Here is an 18,331-nt window from a genome sequence, read left to right as displayed (position 1 = left end):
GTGCCTTATTTTGTTGCAAATTTGATATGTTGGTTTACTTCCATTACTTCTTCCTCTTCTTCCACGAAATCTGCCTCTAGAGCCTTTACTAATGTTGTTGTTTGGTGGTCGACTCTGCCCTCTGCCATAACTGAAGTTGGATGACCTATTTTCAGGTCTATTTGTTGCAATATAGGTTGTAGCTTGGCTCAAATTGATGCCGCCATTTTGATAGGTATTGAGTTGTTCTAACCTACTTTCAAAGGTTAGTAGAGTAGTCTGCAACTCAATTCAGGATAGTGACTCTTTGTCACCGAGTTGAACCACTATTGGGGTGTACTTTGCATCAAGACCACTCAAAATTTGGGTGATTAGATCAGACAAGGATGTTGGGCTACCTGCTAAGGTAAGGTTGTCTGAAAAAGCTTTCATAGTGGTCAAATATTCCTCCATCTTCATTCCCCCTTTCTTGGTTTTTGGCAATTCACCTTTATAGAAAATGACTCTTGACTTGGTGTGTGCACCTGAGAGCTCCTTTGTGGCATCCCATAGTTCCTTAGAAGTCGATTTCTGCATTAGTTGAGAAGCTATGTCTGGATTCATGGTGCTATAAAACCATCCTAAGAGCAACTGATCATTTGAAATCCAGTCTTCATAATCTGGATTGGGTATTTTCACTGTACTGCCTGGTGTGGTTCTTGGCAGATATTCAGGAGGACAAGGCTTTGTGCCAAAGATATAGCCAGCTTTCCTTTATACTGAATCAACTTCGAAAACTCTCAAGATCTCCAAAAAAAATTTCAAGACAATTTCCTTATTCTATTGAATAATCTACAATTTGTCTCTTCTGAAGATGTGTATATATTGATTTAAAATCCAAACTTAAACTCTGGATCGCTAATAAGAATGCTCAAAAATAATTTTAAGTCAATCTTTGAAAGAAGATTAATTGACTAAATCATGTAAAGATTTACGAAAGAATTAAATGATATGATCCCTCACTTTGGTACTGTAACATGTGAATTATCCCATTTATTTTTTTATTTTTATGATCGTTCGAACCGTTTACATATATTTTAATTAATTGAATTCCAATGGTTAGTTTTAATAGCAACACATGAAAGACTAGAACTTAAAACCTCAAACGCCAGACGTAAGGGCAACAAACGACCTGCAAATTTTGCTTTGTTTTCATCTTCTCGATTTTCTTAACTTCGTCTCTTCCACCATTTACTGACGAGGAACAAGGTTACTGATGAGGAGTTGGATTCCAAAGTATTCTAAAATTTAACATCATCAACATATAAAATCACTTAATTGTCCTTGTTCCGTTAAACTTAACCGAGACAGCTAAACGGGAGGAGTCGTTTGTGATTAAAGTCTGGTGTATTTGATCCATCTGATGTTATGACAACTAATTTGGAAAAAATCTACAGTAGAAATTATGTACTCGCCACCGTAACCTAAAAGGTAATATAAGCACACGCGCGTAATAGGGTAAAGGGATTTTTAGAATGAAGTGTTCAATTGACTAGTTAGATTCTTTGCTTGAGATTGAAAAGAATCAAACCATATTAATTAAAATACGGAAACTAAAAGAATAGCAGATTGTTAAAAGATGGAAAATCAAGAAATGGCAGAGGGAAGTGTAAAGAACATATTGGAGCAAGACAGCCTCAAGTGGGTCTTCGTTGGAGGCAAAGGCGGTGTTGGCAAAACAACATGTAGTTCGATTCTCTCCATCCTTTTGGCCAAAGTTCGACCTTCTGTTTTGATCATATCCACTGACCCAGCTCACAATCTCAGCGATGCCTTTCAACAACTCTTTACCAAAACACCTACTTTGGTTAATGGCTTCACAAATCTTTATGCCATGGTACCTCTTTTATTTCTTATCGCTTGTTTGGCTTGTTTTAATTTTGTGTGAATTTCAGTTTTTCATGATAAATTTAAGTCATAATCTTGAATGGGTTTATTGTTACGCTGGGGTTTCATGGTTATTCTTTTGAGTATTTGGTGGTTCGCTATTGTGGGTTTCTTGGTCAATGTCTGAGATTTGAGAAAATTGCGGTTAAATTTTGCATTATAATTGGGAATTGGTGTCTCAAATGTCTATAGGAGGTGGATCCTACTGTTGAAGAAGACATGGGATCTAATGAGGGGATGGATGGCTTGATTTCTGAGCTAGCAAATGCAATTCCTGGTATTGACGAGGCTATGAGCTTCGCAGAAATGCTGAAGTAAGAGTCTTGCTTCTGTTTGTTTGATTGTGTATCTTTAATTTTCTTAGTGGATTTATCATTGTAATGATCTTAGAGCACTTATGTTTTATTCTTGGTGTTGGAAGTTACATTGTTATTTAATTTACAGGACTCATTGGCATTCATCAATTTTTAGTTTCTGGTGCATGTCTTTGTGCATTAGCTAGAGTTTGACTAATCAATTTGAAGAGGAGTTTTCGGTTACAATATTTTTTTTCATTGATTTATAGGTATAATGACTAATTAAATCTTAAGTTTGATAGATGTGGAACAGAGCTCTATTTTCCATGTCATCCAGTGTATTTAAAGCACATCATTACAGAATTGACACTTCCCATTTGTATATTGACAGAAACTTTCTTTATTAATGTTGCTCCCTCATTTACGAATATTATGATCAAAACCATGTTTCTTCTCTTGTACATTGAACTCGTATGAATGCTTTATGTGACATGCTGTTGGATTTGCGCATGCATCAACTTCTCTTGTTGTTAAAACAGTTAACTGGGGAAAAATAAAACCTCGATTTGTGCTCTCTCACTTTGCTTCATATTCTATCTCATTTAGTTTCTTTACCATTTATCAATCTAATTCTGTCTGCACAGATTGGTGCAAACAATGGATTATTCTGTTATAGTGTTTGATACAGCACCAACAGGCCATACGCTCCGGCTATTACAATTTCCATCAACCTTAGAGAAGGGGCTCAATAAAATGATGTCTTTGAAAAATAAATTTGGTGGGTTGATGAGTCAGGTACATTCTTACACTTTATCAAGTATAATATGAGGTTGTATTAGAGGCTTCTGGCCTTTTCATGTTTGTGGTTCATGACATGAGGGTTGACATTTGGGAGATTGTCATTACTAAACTTCTATAAATTATATTTTAGCAACTAATTTTTCTTTTCGTTTTCACAATTTATATGAAAATCAATCATTTGGCTGATCTATTATTTGTCTTCTTATCTGATTAGTTTGGGCATTTCTCTAGGACATAGGATGCATCTAACTAGTGTGCTTTGTCACTTTGAAGTTTCTATTTCCTCACTGTGATCATATGGAGTGTGTAATCTGGAGTAGTGTCAATATAACTACTTAATTTAGTGGCTTGGGTTTGTTAAATGTTTTATATTCAATCTTCCTTTCTTATTGAGGTTCTAATACTTTGGTTATGAACTCCTTTTGATTGATTTTGGTCTGTGTTATAATTTTCTTCATGGTTTGAACTGCCAAATCATTATTTACTCCGAGTCCTTGCACTATCATCAGATTTGCTTATCTATTACCCAGCAGAAACCCCCATCTCTTCTTTTGGTACACTGTTTCGATTTACCTGTTCTGTTATCAGGTTTTAAGATGTGTTCTACTTAGTGGTTGTCTTCATGTTAGTCATTTGACATGCAATTTTTCCATCTAGGTTTTCAGTTTAAGTCAAATTTTGTTCAAATTTAATCCAGCATGAGAATAAGTTCTGGATATAGGGGGTGGGTTTTGCATGTATCATCTTCCTTATTTCTTATTTCCTGGCTGAGGTGTTTATTTGTTTGAAGCTCTTAATTTTGATATCTGAATGTAGTAAGATGATGCATTTATGGTGTGTTTATATTAGAAACCAGTATTGTGATGGTCTGATTTCTCCTGTTGTTCTTCTTTCTTTACATTTGGACACAATTACACTCTGCTGTCATATGCAACAACTACTAAACTTCTGTAAGAAGAAAAATAGACCGTAATGATTTTGTAATTGCTGTTAGATAGCAGGTTTTGCATAATTGTTAGATGCTTGTTTCCCATGTGAGAACTTGGGAAACTGGATTTGGTTTCATGCTTTTAAGTGTTTAGTTCACATATACACTTACAATTGCTGTCTTCTACCATTTCAACTTCTGGTTATTTTATGATGTGATTGGTTAATTCTGAAACTGCTCATGACAGATGACTCGTATGTTTGGTATGGATGATGATTTTGGGGAGGATGCTATCTTGGGAAAGCTTGAGAGCATGAAGACTGTGATTGAACGAGTTAACAAGCAGTTCAAAGACCCAGTAAGATCCTGTTCACAAGTTCTATCTCCAATCAGAATCTTTTGTTGATATAAGTAGATAGTTTTTTAATAATCAAAAGAAAATACCAGTTTTTTATATATTTTTAAAGTTCCATTCCTCTTTGAAGTCTTCTATACCATATTTCTCTGTTGGCAGGACTTGACAACGTTCGTCTGTGTTTGTATTCCAGAGTTCCTTTCTCTCTATGAAACTGAGAGACTGGTGCAGGAACTCACCAAATTTGAGATAGATACACACAATATTATCATTAACCAAGTACTTTTTGATGAGGAAGGTTTGTATTGTGGCCCTATTTTTGCCCTTAATATGCTTGCTTCTATAAAAATCTTAACCATCAATTGGAATGTACTGCAATTGCAGATGTTGAATCCAAGTTGCTCAAAGCTAGAATGCGGATGCAACAAAAGTACCTTGATCAATTCTACATGTTGTATGATGACTTTCACATCACTAAGTTGCCATTGCTGCCGCAAGAGGTAAACTACTGGAGGCCTTATTTTGAGCTTTATGAAATACTTCATTTTTTATTTGCATTGCTGGTTCAAGCGTACATGATGCAGTCATCTTTTTAATTTTAGTGATCTGATAAGTGTAGTGAATATACAAATATCGTAACATTTTGTAATTTAAAAGCATAACAACCCATTGCCTTGAATACAATTCAATGTTATTCTTGTGATTGCTCCATAAAAATTCTCAACTTAGTTGCTCAGTTAATCTTTTCTTTCTGCTCTTACTTCCGGCTTCTTTATATGTATTTTCCTTTTAATTCCTTAGTTTGTTGGGCTTGCTCCATAAAAATGATTTTCTAAATCTGAAGTTGGTTCTGGTGTATAAAGTCTAGCATCACTATGAGTATATATTAATTTTTGGATTTTGGGTATAATAGGTTACTGGTGTTGAAGCTCTCCAGTCATTTTCACCTCAATTTGTGACACCATATCAACCGTCCACTATTAAAGGGTCAGTGGAAGAATTGGAGCGGAGAGTAAGCAATCTAAGTCAAATGTTGAAAGATGCTGAAGAAGAATTAGAGAGACTAAGAAAAGGAAAACAGAAGGCATGATTATGCTTTTGCTCACCGTTGACACCTTTGCCTATTTCTGCAATTTCTCGAGTTAACAACAGGAGGCGACCTCTATGATTGGGCTGCCAAATTAAACCGGTCTTCGATTTTACTTTTGGATAATGCTTCATACCCCTATTTATTTCTTAAAATAATTTTCTTTTTATGTATTTTTAGATGGTAATAAGGCTTCCTTTTTTTTTTTTTTTTTTTTGGCACGCAATCATCCACAGGTTTTTCTCTTTAGTGATTTCATCATTACAGTTAAATCTTAAACAATCTCTATTATTCATTACTTCATGAGTTTTCATGTCATGGATAGCCTTGATATTTGTAAGGCCCAGAAAATGTGAATTGATGTATCAAGTGGCATAGATGTCTCGTAAACAACACATACAAAGTGAAGTAGGTTGTACATGGATTTGGTGTAACCCAAATGCCAATGTTGCCATGCCAGCAATAGCTAGTGAAAGAGAAGGATGTGACGAGTTTTGTCAGGCATAATGTCATGGGCTGAGAGTTTCACATCCAAAAGACTAATCTATTAAGTGGAGGGACTCCCTTCATTTATAAGCCCAAGACCTCCTCAATAGGTTTCCGATGTAAGATTGTTATATTTTCTTCCACCTAATCTCGCCTTCGTCATAGGTGGGGTTCTTTGTCTATCTGTCCACTTCACTCTTGTATGGATTCATAATCACACGTGGATGCTTGGCGAGACATAGAAAGACGAATTGAGTCTACTCTGATATCATTTGTCATAGGTCGGGAGTTTCACACCCAAAAGGTTAACATATTAGGTGGATAGACTCTCTCCATTTACAAGCCCAAGACTCTAATATGCTCTGATGTGAAATTCGTTATAATAGGCACAAAGCTAGAAACGTGCTTATTTACTACGTGACGTGGTGTGGTGGTGTCTGCACATGGATTAGGTTAATAAATGATTTTATCATGCTAGCGAAAACCCTTTATCAAAAGTTGAGATGGCCGAGTTGGTCTAAGGCGCCAGATTAAGGTTCTGGTCCGAAAGGGCGTGGGTTCAAATCCCACTCTCAACAGAAACATCTCTTTTTTACTCTCCTTTTTCCTTCGTCCTTTCATTTCATTCAGTTTTGTTCTAATGAACTGAGATTTCATTGTTTTTCCCCTTTCAATTTATTCAACTTGTGCCTCCTTAAATTAAGAAATGACATCTAAATGTTTATCATTAAGTATCGTAATGGATATTGTCCATACAATAATTTATAATCATACTCCTCGTACTAACGCAGAATAATTTATCATTTGCCTGATCATCACATTGTCTACATGAACAAACATTGAAGGCAAGACAGTTAAGAGGGTTAATAAAATAGGAAATCCTTCACTTCACCCTATCATATTCAATGCTCAAACAAGGCCACAATGCCAAACTTCAAAAATCTCATTATGTTTTATCATCAAACATTTTGACACTATCCACCATGTAAAGTTGAGATAAAAACCACCACGTCCTTTTCCTCCAGTGTCGTGTCGAGCTGGCCACTGAGCTCCCAATCACAATCATTCACAAGTACTAGAACACCAGGTCTCCTGCATGACAACCCAAAGCCTCAAGTCAGAAGAATAACATAACATTAGTTTCCGATAAGGGTCCCAAATTGATTTGTTATTATAATTGGGCAAAGGTAGAGCTCATACTTTCCTCAATACTACAAAATTATAGCACCAAAATAACTCAAAACTATCTTTCATGCATAGACTATTTATGTAGTTTAGAACTTACACAGTATCTCCTTTCATGAACATTTCAGGCCTCTCCTTTATCAAATTGGTGTGAACCCAAGCAAGCAAATCTTTCATAGTTAACTGAAAAGTATAAAAACAATTACGTTACAATTACAAAAAAAAAAAAAAAAAAATTGATAAACCTCATACACTTAAGCTTTCTAGAACAATTATGCATATAAAAATTCACCTTCTCTGCTCCCTTTGGTGGATCAACATTGATATTATGGACCTTTACAGACTCACAAAGAAGCTCTAACCCTCCACTGCATCACATAATCATTCATTATGTTCAGCAAACGATATAAACATTAAAGCGATCAAAAGTTTCAATATTTCATATNATTTATGTAGTTTAGAACTTACACAGTATCTCCTTTCATGAACATTTCAGGCCTCTCCTTTATCAAATTGGTGAGAACCCAAGAAAGCAAATCTTTCATAGTTAACTGAAAAGTATAAAAACAATTACGTTACAATTACAAAATAAAAACTAAAAAAATTGATAAACCTCATATACTTGAGCTTTCTAGAACAATTATGCATATAAAAATTCACCTTCTCTGCTCCCTTTGGTGGATCAACATTGATATTATGGACCTTTACAGACTCACAAAGAAGCTCTAACCCTCCACTGCATCACATAATCATTCATTATGTTAAGCAAACGATATAAACATTAAAGCGATCAAAAGTTTCAATATTTCATATGGCAGGACAAGAAAGCTCTCACCTGAATTCACTGCAAATATAAAGCACATACTTGATAACACTTATGCTTATATAAAACAATAACCACGAAACTCCATATCTCAAGTTACCTCACATTTCTCACAAAGCATGGTTCTTTTTTTTTTTTTTCTTCCAAAAAACAGAATATTAATTTGAAGATCAGATATCAACGAAAAAAAATCGAAATAACAGACAAACAGAGAAAAAGAATTTACCCGAATTCAAGAGTCAGTTGCATGTTCGATGATTTGAATAAAATTCAACAGATTTAGAAAACCCTAGAGATACGAATCGTTATTCTATTCGGGTCTCCACTTCGTAAAAAATATCTTCAGTCAACAAACACGACGTCGGTTTTGGTTCATTGGATGCACAAAACGTAATTAAAAGATTTTATTTTGCCGATATGATATCTGATATAATACGACGCTAGTGTATTATAAGACAAATACACGTTACATCATGTGCAACTCTGATGCCCAACTTTACGGAAAACGTCAAAACTTGACCTTGATTTAACGGCTCTGATTAAAATATCCTTATTTAGCCAAATTACAAAATTAGCATCTCATCACGACCCTCAGTCTCTGAGTCTCTCTCTTGATTCCTCTGCAGTTTCTCTCCGGTACCCCAAAAAGAAGAGAATTGGTAATTTCTTGGTCGAACAGACGCCAAAAATTGAGTTTTCGTATTAGGAAGTAGAGTTGTTGGCGGTTCAGCGAGTTAGGATTTTGAGTTAGTTTCAGCACAGCGAGCAGCTTGTGAAGCTATGGAGACTTATAAGAGATGGGTTAGAAGAAATAGAGACTATGTGCACTCCTTGGAGTCTCTTGCCAATGTAAGTCCTGTCTTCTTATCACGCAATAATTTTGTATAAATTTGTCTACTTTCTTTATTCAATTCTGTGTGTATAGACTACTCGTTGTGCAATCTTAAATAAGTGGATTTGGTTTTAGTTTTGCTGTTACATATTCAGTTGGGTATTGACATTAATGAATTAGGAAGACTTGGACTATGCCTAGCTGCTAATAGTTTATTTAATGGTTTAAATTGCATGGCTTTGTGGATGTTCTTTATGCTAATCCTGTATCGTCTTTGGCGAAAATCTGATAAAATTCTAATCTTAATTTAAATAGAGGATTTTGATGTGCTCTTCATCCATATTAAGTCTTCAAAGTATGAAGAAAGTCATATTTTCTTTCTTGGATGGAGGTATCTATCAACCCGTATATATTTTTAGTTAGTTGCTCTATTAATTGGTTTGGTTGTTTCAGTTGTAGTTCTATTGGATTGCAGTGACTTGGAATTTGAGAAAGTTTAAATAGACTTTGTAGTGTGTTTGTGTTTGGATATACAAGTGATATACTTTAAATTGTGTTGGAAATTATTGTACAGGGATTGACATGGCTTTTTCCTGAACGGTTTTCTGAGTCAGAGATAGGACCAGAAGCAGGTTTTGTGAAATTTTGGTAACATTTATCTACTTCTTGCTGACTAGAAATATAATCAGGCTTACTTTCTCCCTTTTAGAGTTTTATTAGTAGTATAAAAAAAAATATTGAAATTTAATGAGCTGAATATCATTTTTAGTTTTTATTCAAAAGAAATGGTGATGGTAAAGTAGGTTAAATAGTTTCATGTGGTTTAGTGAGTTGGAGCTTTTGGTTTCTCTATGTCCATGTAAGTGAACGAATAAGATTTAAAATTAATATAAATTTTTCTAGTTTTGTACATTTTTCTTATCAATCAAACAAGTAGAACTCTCCTTTTTTTGAATATTTCTCTTTTGTGTTTATTCTCATATGCACGAAATGGTGTTCTGTGGTAAAATTGTCTTAATCTTATGCAGTAACAACTATATTGGGCATAATTACTGCTCTCAATGAACATATAATCGAGACCACTCCATCCCAGAAGGGCATAGGTTCCCCAGAGCGTTATTCGTTCCCTTATTCATTATGTGTTTCTGCACTGAAGGACTTGGAAACCTTAGTTGAAGTTGTGGCACAACATTATTATGGTGATGACAAGAAATGGAATTTCATTGCTATAACAGAATCTACCAAGTAAGTGTGATTGATAATCTAGTGCATGCAACAGTTTATCTTCTTCAATTTGTATTAATAACTTAGTAGCACTTGTATATTTCCTCTAATAATTGGTATTCATTGGAACCCAGGGTCTTAGTTAGGTTAGCTTTGTTCCGGAACAGTGGATACAAGATGCTTCTGCACGGAGGAGAGACATTAAATGTTGAAGAACCTTCAAATAATTTGAGTTCTCAGCATAGAACTGGAAATCCCTCAAAGCCTGGAGCGCATCATGCTCCTGGTTACTTAAAAAATAAAGTTGCACTGGACCCTTGGAATCTAGAAGGAAGGGCTTTATCTGCTTTGAACAGGCTCGGAGAAAATGCTAGGATGGTTTCTGAGCCTGCATGGTTGCAGAGGATTCAACATCAGCATGCAATATTGGAGGAGCATAAAAGTATTTATCTATTTAAAATGAGATATGAGAACTAACTATTGCACATTTGATAAATCTAGTAATACTTGCAGTGATTTCTTTTCAGCTTCGGTGGTTGAGAGGCCAACCCTTTCGTCACTATTGTCTAAGAAGGGTATTAACGGGGCTTTATTTGTGATGGGAGAGGTGCTTTTTATTACAAGACCACTTATTTATGTTTTATTTATCAGAAAATATGGAATTAGATCATGGATTCCTTGGTTTCTTTCCCTGGGTGTGGATTTTATGGGATTTAGCTTTCTATCACTAGTTACGAATTCAAGACATGGTGGAACAGACCAAAAGTTTCATCTTTCTATACCTGAAAAGGATGAGGTTAGAGGATTTATATTTTCATCTGGCTCGTCTATCCTTAATTTGCATATAAGTAGTCTCCATTTACAACCTTTTTGTTGACAGCGTTTAGTTCTCTGTCTTCTTTCAAAAAAGTCCATGTTAAAGCAGATTTTATGTTTTGATTCAGTTGAAAAGAAGGAAACTTTTATGGGCACTTTATGTCATGAGGGATCCATTCTTTAGCAAGTATACGAGGTACTGAGATATATCTCCCAAAATTACTTGCTTTTTATTTCATTACCTTGTTCGTATCTCTTTTTCAATAAGGAATGTGAGAAACAATGCCTATTTATATCAGGAAAAGACTTGAACATACTGGAAAGCTATTGGAATCTGTTCCTGTAATCGGGTTCCTAACAGGTTGGCTTTACCTCCACTTAAACTCAATTCCACTTTAGAGGTTTATATCTGGTTAATTTAACTATATATTCCTAACCTTGATATACTATTTCTAAATTTGCAGAAAAACTTACAGAGCTTGTTATGGGAGCCCAAACACGATACACTTATATGTCAGGGTCGTAAGATGAAGATCTTTAAGAAGTTACACTCGACATTTTTACATTCTGTAAGTGAAGTAATCCCCCAGCTCGTAGGATACGGGTTTGAATTTTTGTTATTCCGTATTCTGTACCCAAGATACAGGTGAAATATCAAATGGTTGTTTCAGCTTGAATTACCACTGTATTATTGATAAATAAGAAATACAATATTTTTTTTTTCTTGAATGACTTTATAAGAAAAGTTTCACACGTATGGAGATGAAAATGACTGACGATTGATACATGGGTTTGTCAAAACTAACATGTAATCTGACATGTACTGGGCCTTAACCATGATTAAATCGGACGAGCCCATGAATATCAGTCAATTTTGAGCTTCTTAGGCCAACTTTGCCAGATCAATGATTAGTTAATTTAACATGATTGATCCCAAAACCATATGATATCACAAGAGTCTCTGTCGTCCATTATGGAGAATATGTAATGTTTGGGCAAAAAATCGTCTTGGCTTGACGAGGACGAGGTTCAATAATGGAATAAATATGTCACGGTCCAACGCCTTAGCCCAATTTCGATTGAGTTTACACTTAAAATGACCTTGTGAACTACTCACTACCATCCTACAAGTTAAGTTAAACTGAATTCTAATTTATTAGCCCGTATTAGTCTATAAATAGAAAATTAGAACCTCGTTCTATTTCCTCTTCTACGAAGATACCAAATCTTACTCAAATTAGTAAATTTAATCTAATAAAAGCAATAAATCATATTTCTTTTCTGATAAGAATTATCTTTCAAAATAGGACTATTCACTATAAAAACAGAGGTCTGCCCTCTCATTAGGGAATGAATCTCCATGATTCAATCTCGACTACTAGAAATCACCTCTTTACGCCTAAATTCTTGCTCCTGAGAATTCGACACCATCTTCGTTGTGGCCCTGGCCTCCGACAGGACTCTTGCTTCACACTTGTCGTTTTATGTGTATAAGTCAAACGGATTATCAGTCGTCTCAACTTCACGGGATTAAACCTTATTTTTGTAGCAGTAGATTTTTTTGCACCAACATGCCAGGGATGGTAGACAGTAACCCATGGGATAAAAGTCTGAACTGTTTTTTCTTTTGTAAGGTAAGGGCATGAAGCCATGAACAAGAAGAAATGGTCCAATGTATAAAAGGGGTCAGGTGAGGCCCCATTAGTAGCCCACCAAACCGATATAAATAAAGAGAATTCCGTGTCAAAATCCAGTTAGTGGGGTGGTGTGGTAGGGAAAGTGTGTGCAGGTGGTGGGGTCCAAGAAGCAAACTCTTTAACACAAACAGGTGGGGTCCATCCAAAACTAGGGTCCCTATCCAATAAAACTGAAACGGGGACCACCTTTGAGCAAGTGGGTCTGTACCCACATCTATGGTGGCCTACCCAGGTGGTGGGTTCCCACACCACACACTCACACATACACGAGGAAAAACTGGAAAAATAAATTTATATAAAATAAATAAAAAGCCATAGGGGTCCATCACGAAACCCCAGTGGAAATGGTGGGATCCACCATCACAATGTGGTCCACACAACTATTGCATTTGCACGGATGGAAAGGCTGGCCCTACTTTTTATTTTTTCAAGAATCTAAATTTTACGTGGTAGGGTCCACCTGGAAGTGAGATACATGGTTGTGAAGCCATCCGATTGACAGATTGGATCAGGTCCCACTGGCGTACACAACAAGTTGTGTGGACCTCCTTACAGCGGAGTCCCCTAGATTAAAGTGTGACCTGCCGTGTCTGATCGTTTCTCTTTCTTATCTTTTAAAGTCAACTTCAAATTTACAGCATCTTCGTCTCTAAATCCGTCGGTACAGTACAAACTCTTCTTACCGCCAGATGTTATCCCTCTTTAGGTCTGAACTATGCAAGCTCTTTAACATTATAAATAACAACTAGTACGGCCCACCACGTTGTTCTAATAGGACTCCAAAAGCTAACATTAACACATTTCAGTTTGTGTAAATGACATTTAACAGCAACAACCAAATTACCTGTTACATATTCTTTGTCAACAATACAAGTGACACGGGTTTGGGGCCACAGCTAGGTGTGCCCAATGGCATAATTTAATTGTTGTTCATTCTGTTTAATTAAGTAGAATAAAAGTCTTAAGGTGGGTGTGGGTATTAAATAAATAGATAAGAGTCAGACTTCAGCTCCACGTTTTTTAAAAAGGAAGCCGTGAATTTCTGGTTTAAACGAAGGAGGGTTCATTAAGAGAAATCACGGTTGGTGGGGTTGTGTCGACCCAAATCCAGCCCACTAAAACTTTCTTAGCCCACCAGCTGAGACTGAGATAGGATTACCTACTCCAAGGGGGTTGACTTAAGAATTACGATCCCAATTCTGTTGCAAAATTCTTTCATGTAGTTGGATGAAGTTTTTTGTTCATGGCCTTTTTTTATGTTTCTCTGTACAAAAGCTTTAATGTATAAAGAAAACCGTCTTCTAAGATTATTGAATTTGAATTATGAGACAATGCTCTTCTTGAAAGATACAGTGAGCAAACCTCTGTACTCGGTTTGGCCATTTACCGGATTAAATAATCCTAGCTTTAGCTTTTGAAAGTAGCAGAGAAAACAATAATAAAAAGGGAAAAGAAATAAATGGAAATCTGTGTGTGCATTTTTGAATTACAACTTGAGTATATACGGAGTCTTCTTCTTTGAGGTTATCGTGTGCCCACGCTACTTCGAAAGGTTAAACTCGTAAAACCGTACTAAAATCGAAGAATTTGCAGTTGGATTTGGCACATTGGACCCATCAGTTCATCACCACCTTTGACCCTACCCAACAGATTATCTCATAATCCTGTGAAGGGGAGACACAACACATGTCATCATCCTGTGGGTCCTAATTAGTTGTGTGATCGATGGATAGCCGTTGATATTCAAAGCAAAATATTAGGTCCAATCCACACATTCAATTCTCCCTATATATATATATATATATATATGAAGTGTGTCTCTCACATGAACGTCTTTGTGAGCACAAAAGGGCTTAGCCCTTCATGTAGTCTTCATTTGTTCCTCATTTTCCACTGTTACAGGGCTTACACCCACGCTTGTTTCATTTACACTGATGTTTACAGTTCAGAAACAAGAAGTTGAAGAAGGCGAAGATACAAGAACACTCGATCAAAGAATCAACGATACAGAATACGTAGAATCAAACCATAATCACTGCTACATGGAACCCACGTCAAATTCACCACCAACTCCACCGTTTGCGCTCAAAGAAGAGCCAGACACAGACGAGAGGTCACCGTCAAGATTAGGTATTATGCCGGTTGCAGTCCAAGTGCCGGCGACGACACCTCTGCCGTTATCTTCGGCGCCACCTGCGCCAAAGAGAGCTTCAACGAAAGACCGCCACACAAAGGTGGAGGGTCGTGGTCGGAGGATCCGAATGCCAGCCACGTGCGCAGCTCGTATTTTCCAGTTGACCCGGGAACTTGGCCATAAGTCGGACGGGGAAACCATCAGGTGGTTACTTGAACACGCGGAGCCTGCAATTATCGCGGCCACAGGTACCGGAACCGTTCCCGCCATCGCCATGTCAGTGAATGGGACTCTCAAAATCCCAACAACAAGCAACGCTAGTTCCGAACAAGGTGACCAAAGCGTTAAAAAGAAGCGGAAACGACCAGCGAATAGCGAGTACGTGGATGTAAACGATGTCGTATCAGTCTCCTCCGGTTTGGCTCCTATTAGTACTGCTGCTAGTTGTACCCAACAAGCAGTAACACAAGTGGCACAAGTGCCACAAGGGCTGGTACCCATGTGGGCCATACCATCAAATGCCGTCGTTCCCGGTGCGTTCTTCATGGTGCCACAACCTATGGCAGCCATTGCTAGACCTTCTAATCAGCCTCAGATATTCGCATTCCCAGCAACTGCGACGCCACTAATTAACATAGCTGCAGCTAGACCCATTTCTTCTTTTGTATCGTCCATGCAACAACATGCCGCTAATATAGCCACCCCGCTTCAAATTCAAACAAATGTAACAACAACGTTAGGTTCCACTGTTTCAACTTCAAATCCATCCAAAACAGCGTCAGTCATGGCTCCAAGTTCAGGTTCCGCTACTACTACTAATACCGGGACAACACAGATGCTACGAGACTTTTCGTTGGAGATTTACGATAAAAAAGAGCTTCAGTTCATGACTCGCTCTGCAAAGCACTGAAATCTAGGAAACAAAGTGTTTCCCGTGTAATATATGTGGGATAACGGTTCTTGGTACCATGCAGTACTTGTATATCCGCCATTAACGACCCTCGAAGTTGGCCTTCTTTCTTTCTCAAGCAGAGTTGGTTTTTTTTTTTTTTTTTTTTCACTCTCGCTCGTCAGAGATTGGTGAAGGAGAGAGAATACACGTGCTCACGTGGGGCAAGTTTGAAAGACGTGCACGTGTGATGTGGGTTCGTATTAGGCGGGGAAAGGGGTCCACATACGTTGTGGGACGTGGGTCAACACTCAAATAAAAATGCAAAGGGAGGGTGCTCCGTGGATCGTGCAAGCCAGGATATTATTTATTTATTTTTGGCAGAGTAGAAAAGCGGGGCCACCTCATCGCTCTCTCATCTCATGTGATGTGGGGCGCGGGTCCCAAAGAGAGGAGAGAGATGTGGGTCCATCTAGGCTAACGGTATCGTTTCCACATTGTTTCCAAGGCGGCCGCTTAATGGTCCCCATTGTTGGTTCGGTGGTCCGACCGAGAACAGTGGGGCTAAAAGATTTAGGGCAGCAGCGAGCGACACGTGTCGGTGGTTTAGCTTTTTTGGGTGTAGTACTTTTTTGTAAGACACGTGGGCTCCTCTTATGGATGGCCCACATTCACATAGTAGTTGCTTACAAAAGAGAAATGGTGATGGGGATGATGATGATGATGATGATGATAGCATCAGATGCGGCTGATTTAGATTTTCACTTTGCCTCTGATTTATAAACTTTGTAAATAAATAAATAATGGAAGTGAAGAGCCACAGCATTTTAGTTTCTTATTCCTTTTTCCTCAGTGGACTGATTCTTGGTCAAGTTGGGTTATTTCTAATTTCAGTCGAAAATTATAANCGGCTGATTTAGATTTTCACTTTGCCTCTGATTTATAAACTTTGTAAATAAATAAATAATGGAAGTGAAGAGCCACAGCATTTTAGTTTCTTATTCCTTTTTCCTCAGTGGACTGATTATTGGTCAAGTTGGGTTATTTCTAATTTCAGTCGAAAATTATAAAAGGGTTTAATCTATAACACGTTTGTGGTGGATCCCGGTTCCCACGTCCAAAGCAACACCCACGGGTTCCTACTTGATAAAGCTTGTATGATCGCCTCATAACAAGTCTAAAGATTATTGACATTCCATTAAAAAATTAGCCTTCGTGATTCATGTGGAAGAGACCTATCATCTTTTTATTTAACATTGGGAGGGATGAGAGGTAAATTATAGAGTCAAATTACTTTACTGTTTCCTAGTCACGTTATTGTCTGTTCACGGCCACTCATGTGCTGCCATTTATCTTGGAATTACTACTCCAAATTGAAAGCAAGGCGCAACGTGGCACTCAATAGACACTCTGATTTATTTGGTGGTAATGAATCTTAAACGTTTAAAATTATCAGAGATCATCACAGCATCCCGAATGAGTCAACGGTGGATGTTATACAGTAAGTAAGACTGAGGTGGGTCCAAAGTGAGAACACGTGGGGGACAAACAAAATATAAATTGTTCCACCGAAAGCTGGGTCCACAATAGTATGACAGTCTGGATTTACACATAAGTGGCCCACGTGTACGATGGATATTGAATCTCATAGGCGTGATATGAATGTGATGCGCTACAAAGTTTGTCTAGCTCTTCGTTGGTCCCACGACCAGGTTTATGCCTACGCAATGTGTTTGCCGTCGCCTTACGACCAACTACATCACACTTTTTACCCATTTGCCTATAAGGATCCTACCGCGTGACAACCACCCTCTCAATTCTGGTTTGTTCTGTTAAAATTCAAAAATGAAATTCATTTTTATGCTTGAGATAATTATCCTTGACATGTAGAAATAATATGAAGAGGAGAAAATATGGTATTAACTAGTCAAGGATCTGTTTTCCAAAATTTTTGAAAAGAAAAAAAAAAAAAAAAGGTATTCGTACAAAGTCGTACCTTTTTTTTTTTTTTTTTTTGGGTGGAAACGGTCACGTTGATTGGTGGCGCGTGGAAGAAGACGTAGGTAAAGTTGTGGGCCAAAGCTATCGCCTGAAAAATATTGGGTCCTATTGTATTGCGTTTGTGATGGACCACTGATTCTAATAGTAGTAAAAAAAAAATATAAAGTTGAAAGATAATGGTCGGACAAGATGAAAGGTGATATTATATTGCAGCCTCTTTTTCAGCTATCAAGTGACGGTTGTGGGCCATGGATCAATTGGCCCCGTTCATAAGTGAGCCCAATTGGTGTATGGGTTTTTGAATGGGGCCCACGTAAAGTAGGTCAGAAATTAGAATAAGTTCTGGGCCATATTGGAGTAATTTATGGTCCTTATCCACCGCCACCCTATTGCTTCAGTCTAAATAAATTAAAGAATATCCTTCAAATTAAATAATATTATTTCAAACATCATTTATTATCGTCTTTGTACAGTTAATTGATCCAAGGGCGCAATACTTGCAAATATCTCTGTTTTAAAAACCGGACTGGGACCCAGCAGCTTCGCGATCCGATTCAGGTCTTGAGGATTTATGTAATATTTTAAAATTATGAGTTAATTAAATTTTATAAAAGTGTTTTGGAGATATGTCAGAGATTAATTAGTAATTTTTTAAGGTATTTTTGTAATAAATAAAAATTTTAGAGACAAATTTAAACTTTTTCAGGGAAAGTTTTGTAATATATTAAAATTTAAGAGATTAATATGTAATTTTTAAAATAAAATTATCACTGACGTCATTGGTCCAACCGAGTTGGACCAATTGACCCGTGACTCGGACAGCAAAATAAGTTGCCCTCTGATCCGAGCTTTAAAACAATGCTTGCAATAAC

The 18,331-nt window shown here is 37.0% G+C and overlaps 4 protein-coding genes and 1 non-coding gene across 5 annotated transcripts; 4 read left to right on the top strand and 1 right to left on the bottom strand.

Annotated features, from left to right (window-relative positions):
• The first annotated feature begins 1,485 nt into the window (after window positions 1-1,485).
• On the top strand, window positions 1,486-5,545 carry LOC116144084 (ATPase ASNA1 homolog). The gene is made up of 7 exons (XM_031429538.1): window positions 1,486-1,855; window positions 2,098-2,219; window positions 2,846-2,996; window positions 4,178-4,288; window positions 4,445-4,583; window positions 4,670-4,785; window positions 5,199-5,545. Exons 1-7 carry the CDS (start codon window positions 1,598-1,600, stop codon window positions 5,373-5,375), a joined length of 1,074 nt encoding a protein of 357 aa, XP_031285398.1. The 5' UTR covers window positions 1,486-1,597; the 3' UTR covers window positions 5,376-5,545.
• Window positions 5,546-6,355: 810 nt separating this feature from the next.
• TRNAL-AAG lies at window positions 6,356-6,436 on the top strand. The gene has a single exon. It is a non-coding gene; the product is annotated as a tRNA-Leu (tRNA).
• Window positions 6,437-6,602: 166 nt separating this feature from the next.
• On the bottom strand, window positions 6,603-8,273 carry LOC116144041 (ubiquitin-related modifier 1 homolog 2-like). Its single transcript, XM_031429498.1, has 4 exons — window positions 8,093-8,273; window positions 7,704-7,779; window positions 7,512-7,594; window positions 6,603-6,950 (listed from the first exon to the last, which is right to left on the bottom strand). The coding sequence occupies exons 1-4, from the start codon at window positions 8,113-8,115 to the stop codon at window positions 6,833-6,835; spliced, it is 300 nt and encodes a 99-aa protein (XP_031285358.1). The 5' UTR covers window positions 8,116-8,273; the 3' UTR covers window positions 6,603-6,832.
• A 166-nt stretch (window positions 8,274-8,439) lies between these two features.
• LOC116144040 (peroxisome biogenesis protein 16) lies at window positions 8,440-11,467 on the top strand. Its single transcript, XM_031429497.1, has 8 exons — window positions 8,440-8,715; window positions 9,273-9,330; window positions 9,727-9,943; window positions 10,057-10,364; window positions 10,450-10,718; window positions 10,867-10,934; window positions 11,038-11,099; window positions 11,203-11,467. Exons 1-8 carry the CDS (start codon window positions 8,647-8,649, stop codon window positions 11,262-11,264), a joined length of 1,113 nt encoding a protein of 370 aa, XP_031285357.1. The 5' UTR covers window positions 8,440-8,646; the 3' UTR covers window positions 11,265-11,467.
• A 2,799-nt stretch (window positions 11,468-14,266) lies between these two features.
• LOC116144045 (transcription factor TCP9) lies at window positions 14,267-16,299 on the top strand. Its single transcript, XM_031429502.1, has one exon. The coding sequence runs from the start codon at window positions 14,370-14,372 to the stop codon at window positions 15,477-15,479; it is 1,110 nt and encodes a 369-aa protein (XP_031285362.1). The 5' UTR covers window positions 14,267-14,369; the 3' UTR covers window positions 15,480-16,299.
• The last annotated feature ends 2,032 nt before the right edge of the window (window positions 16,300-18,331 follow it).

This window comes from Pistacia vera, unplaced genomic scaffold (assembly GCF_008641045.1).
Source record: "Pistacia vera cultivar Batoury unplaced genomic scaffold, PisVer_v2 Contig437, whole genome shotgun sequence".
In the NCBI taxonomy this organism is placed as follows: domain Eukaryota; kingdom Viridiplantae; phylum Streptophyta; class Magnoliopsida; order Sapindales; family Anacardiaceae; genus Pistacia; species Pistacia vera.
This window is presented reverse-complemented; position numbering and strand designations above follow the sequence as displayed.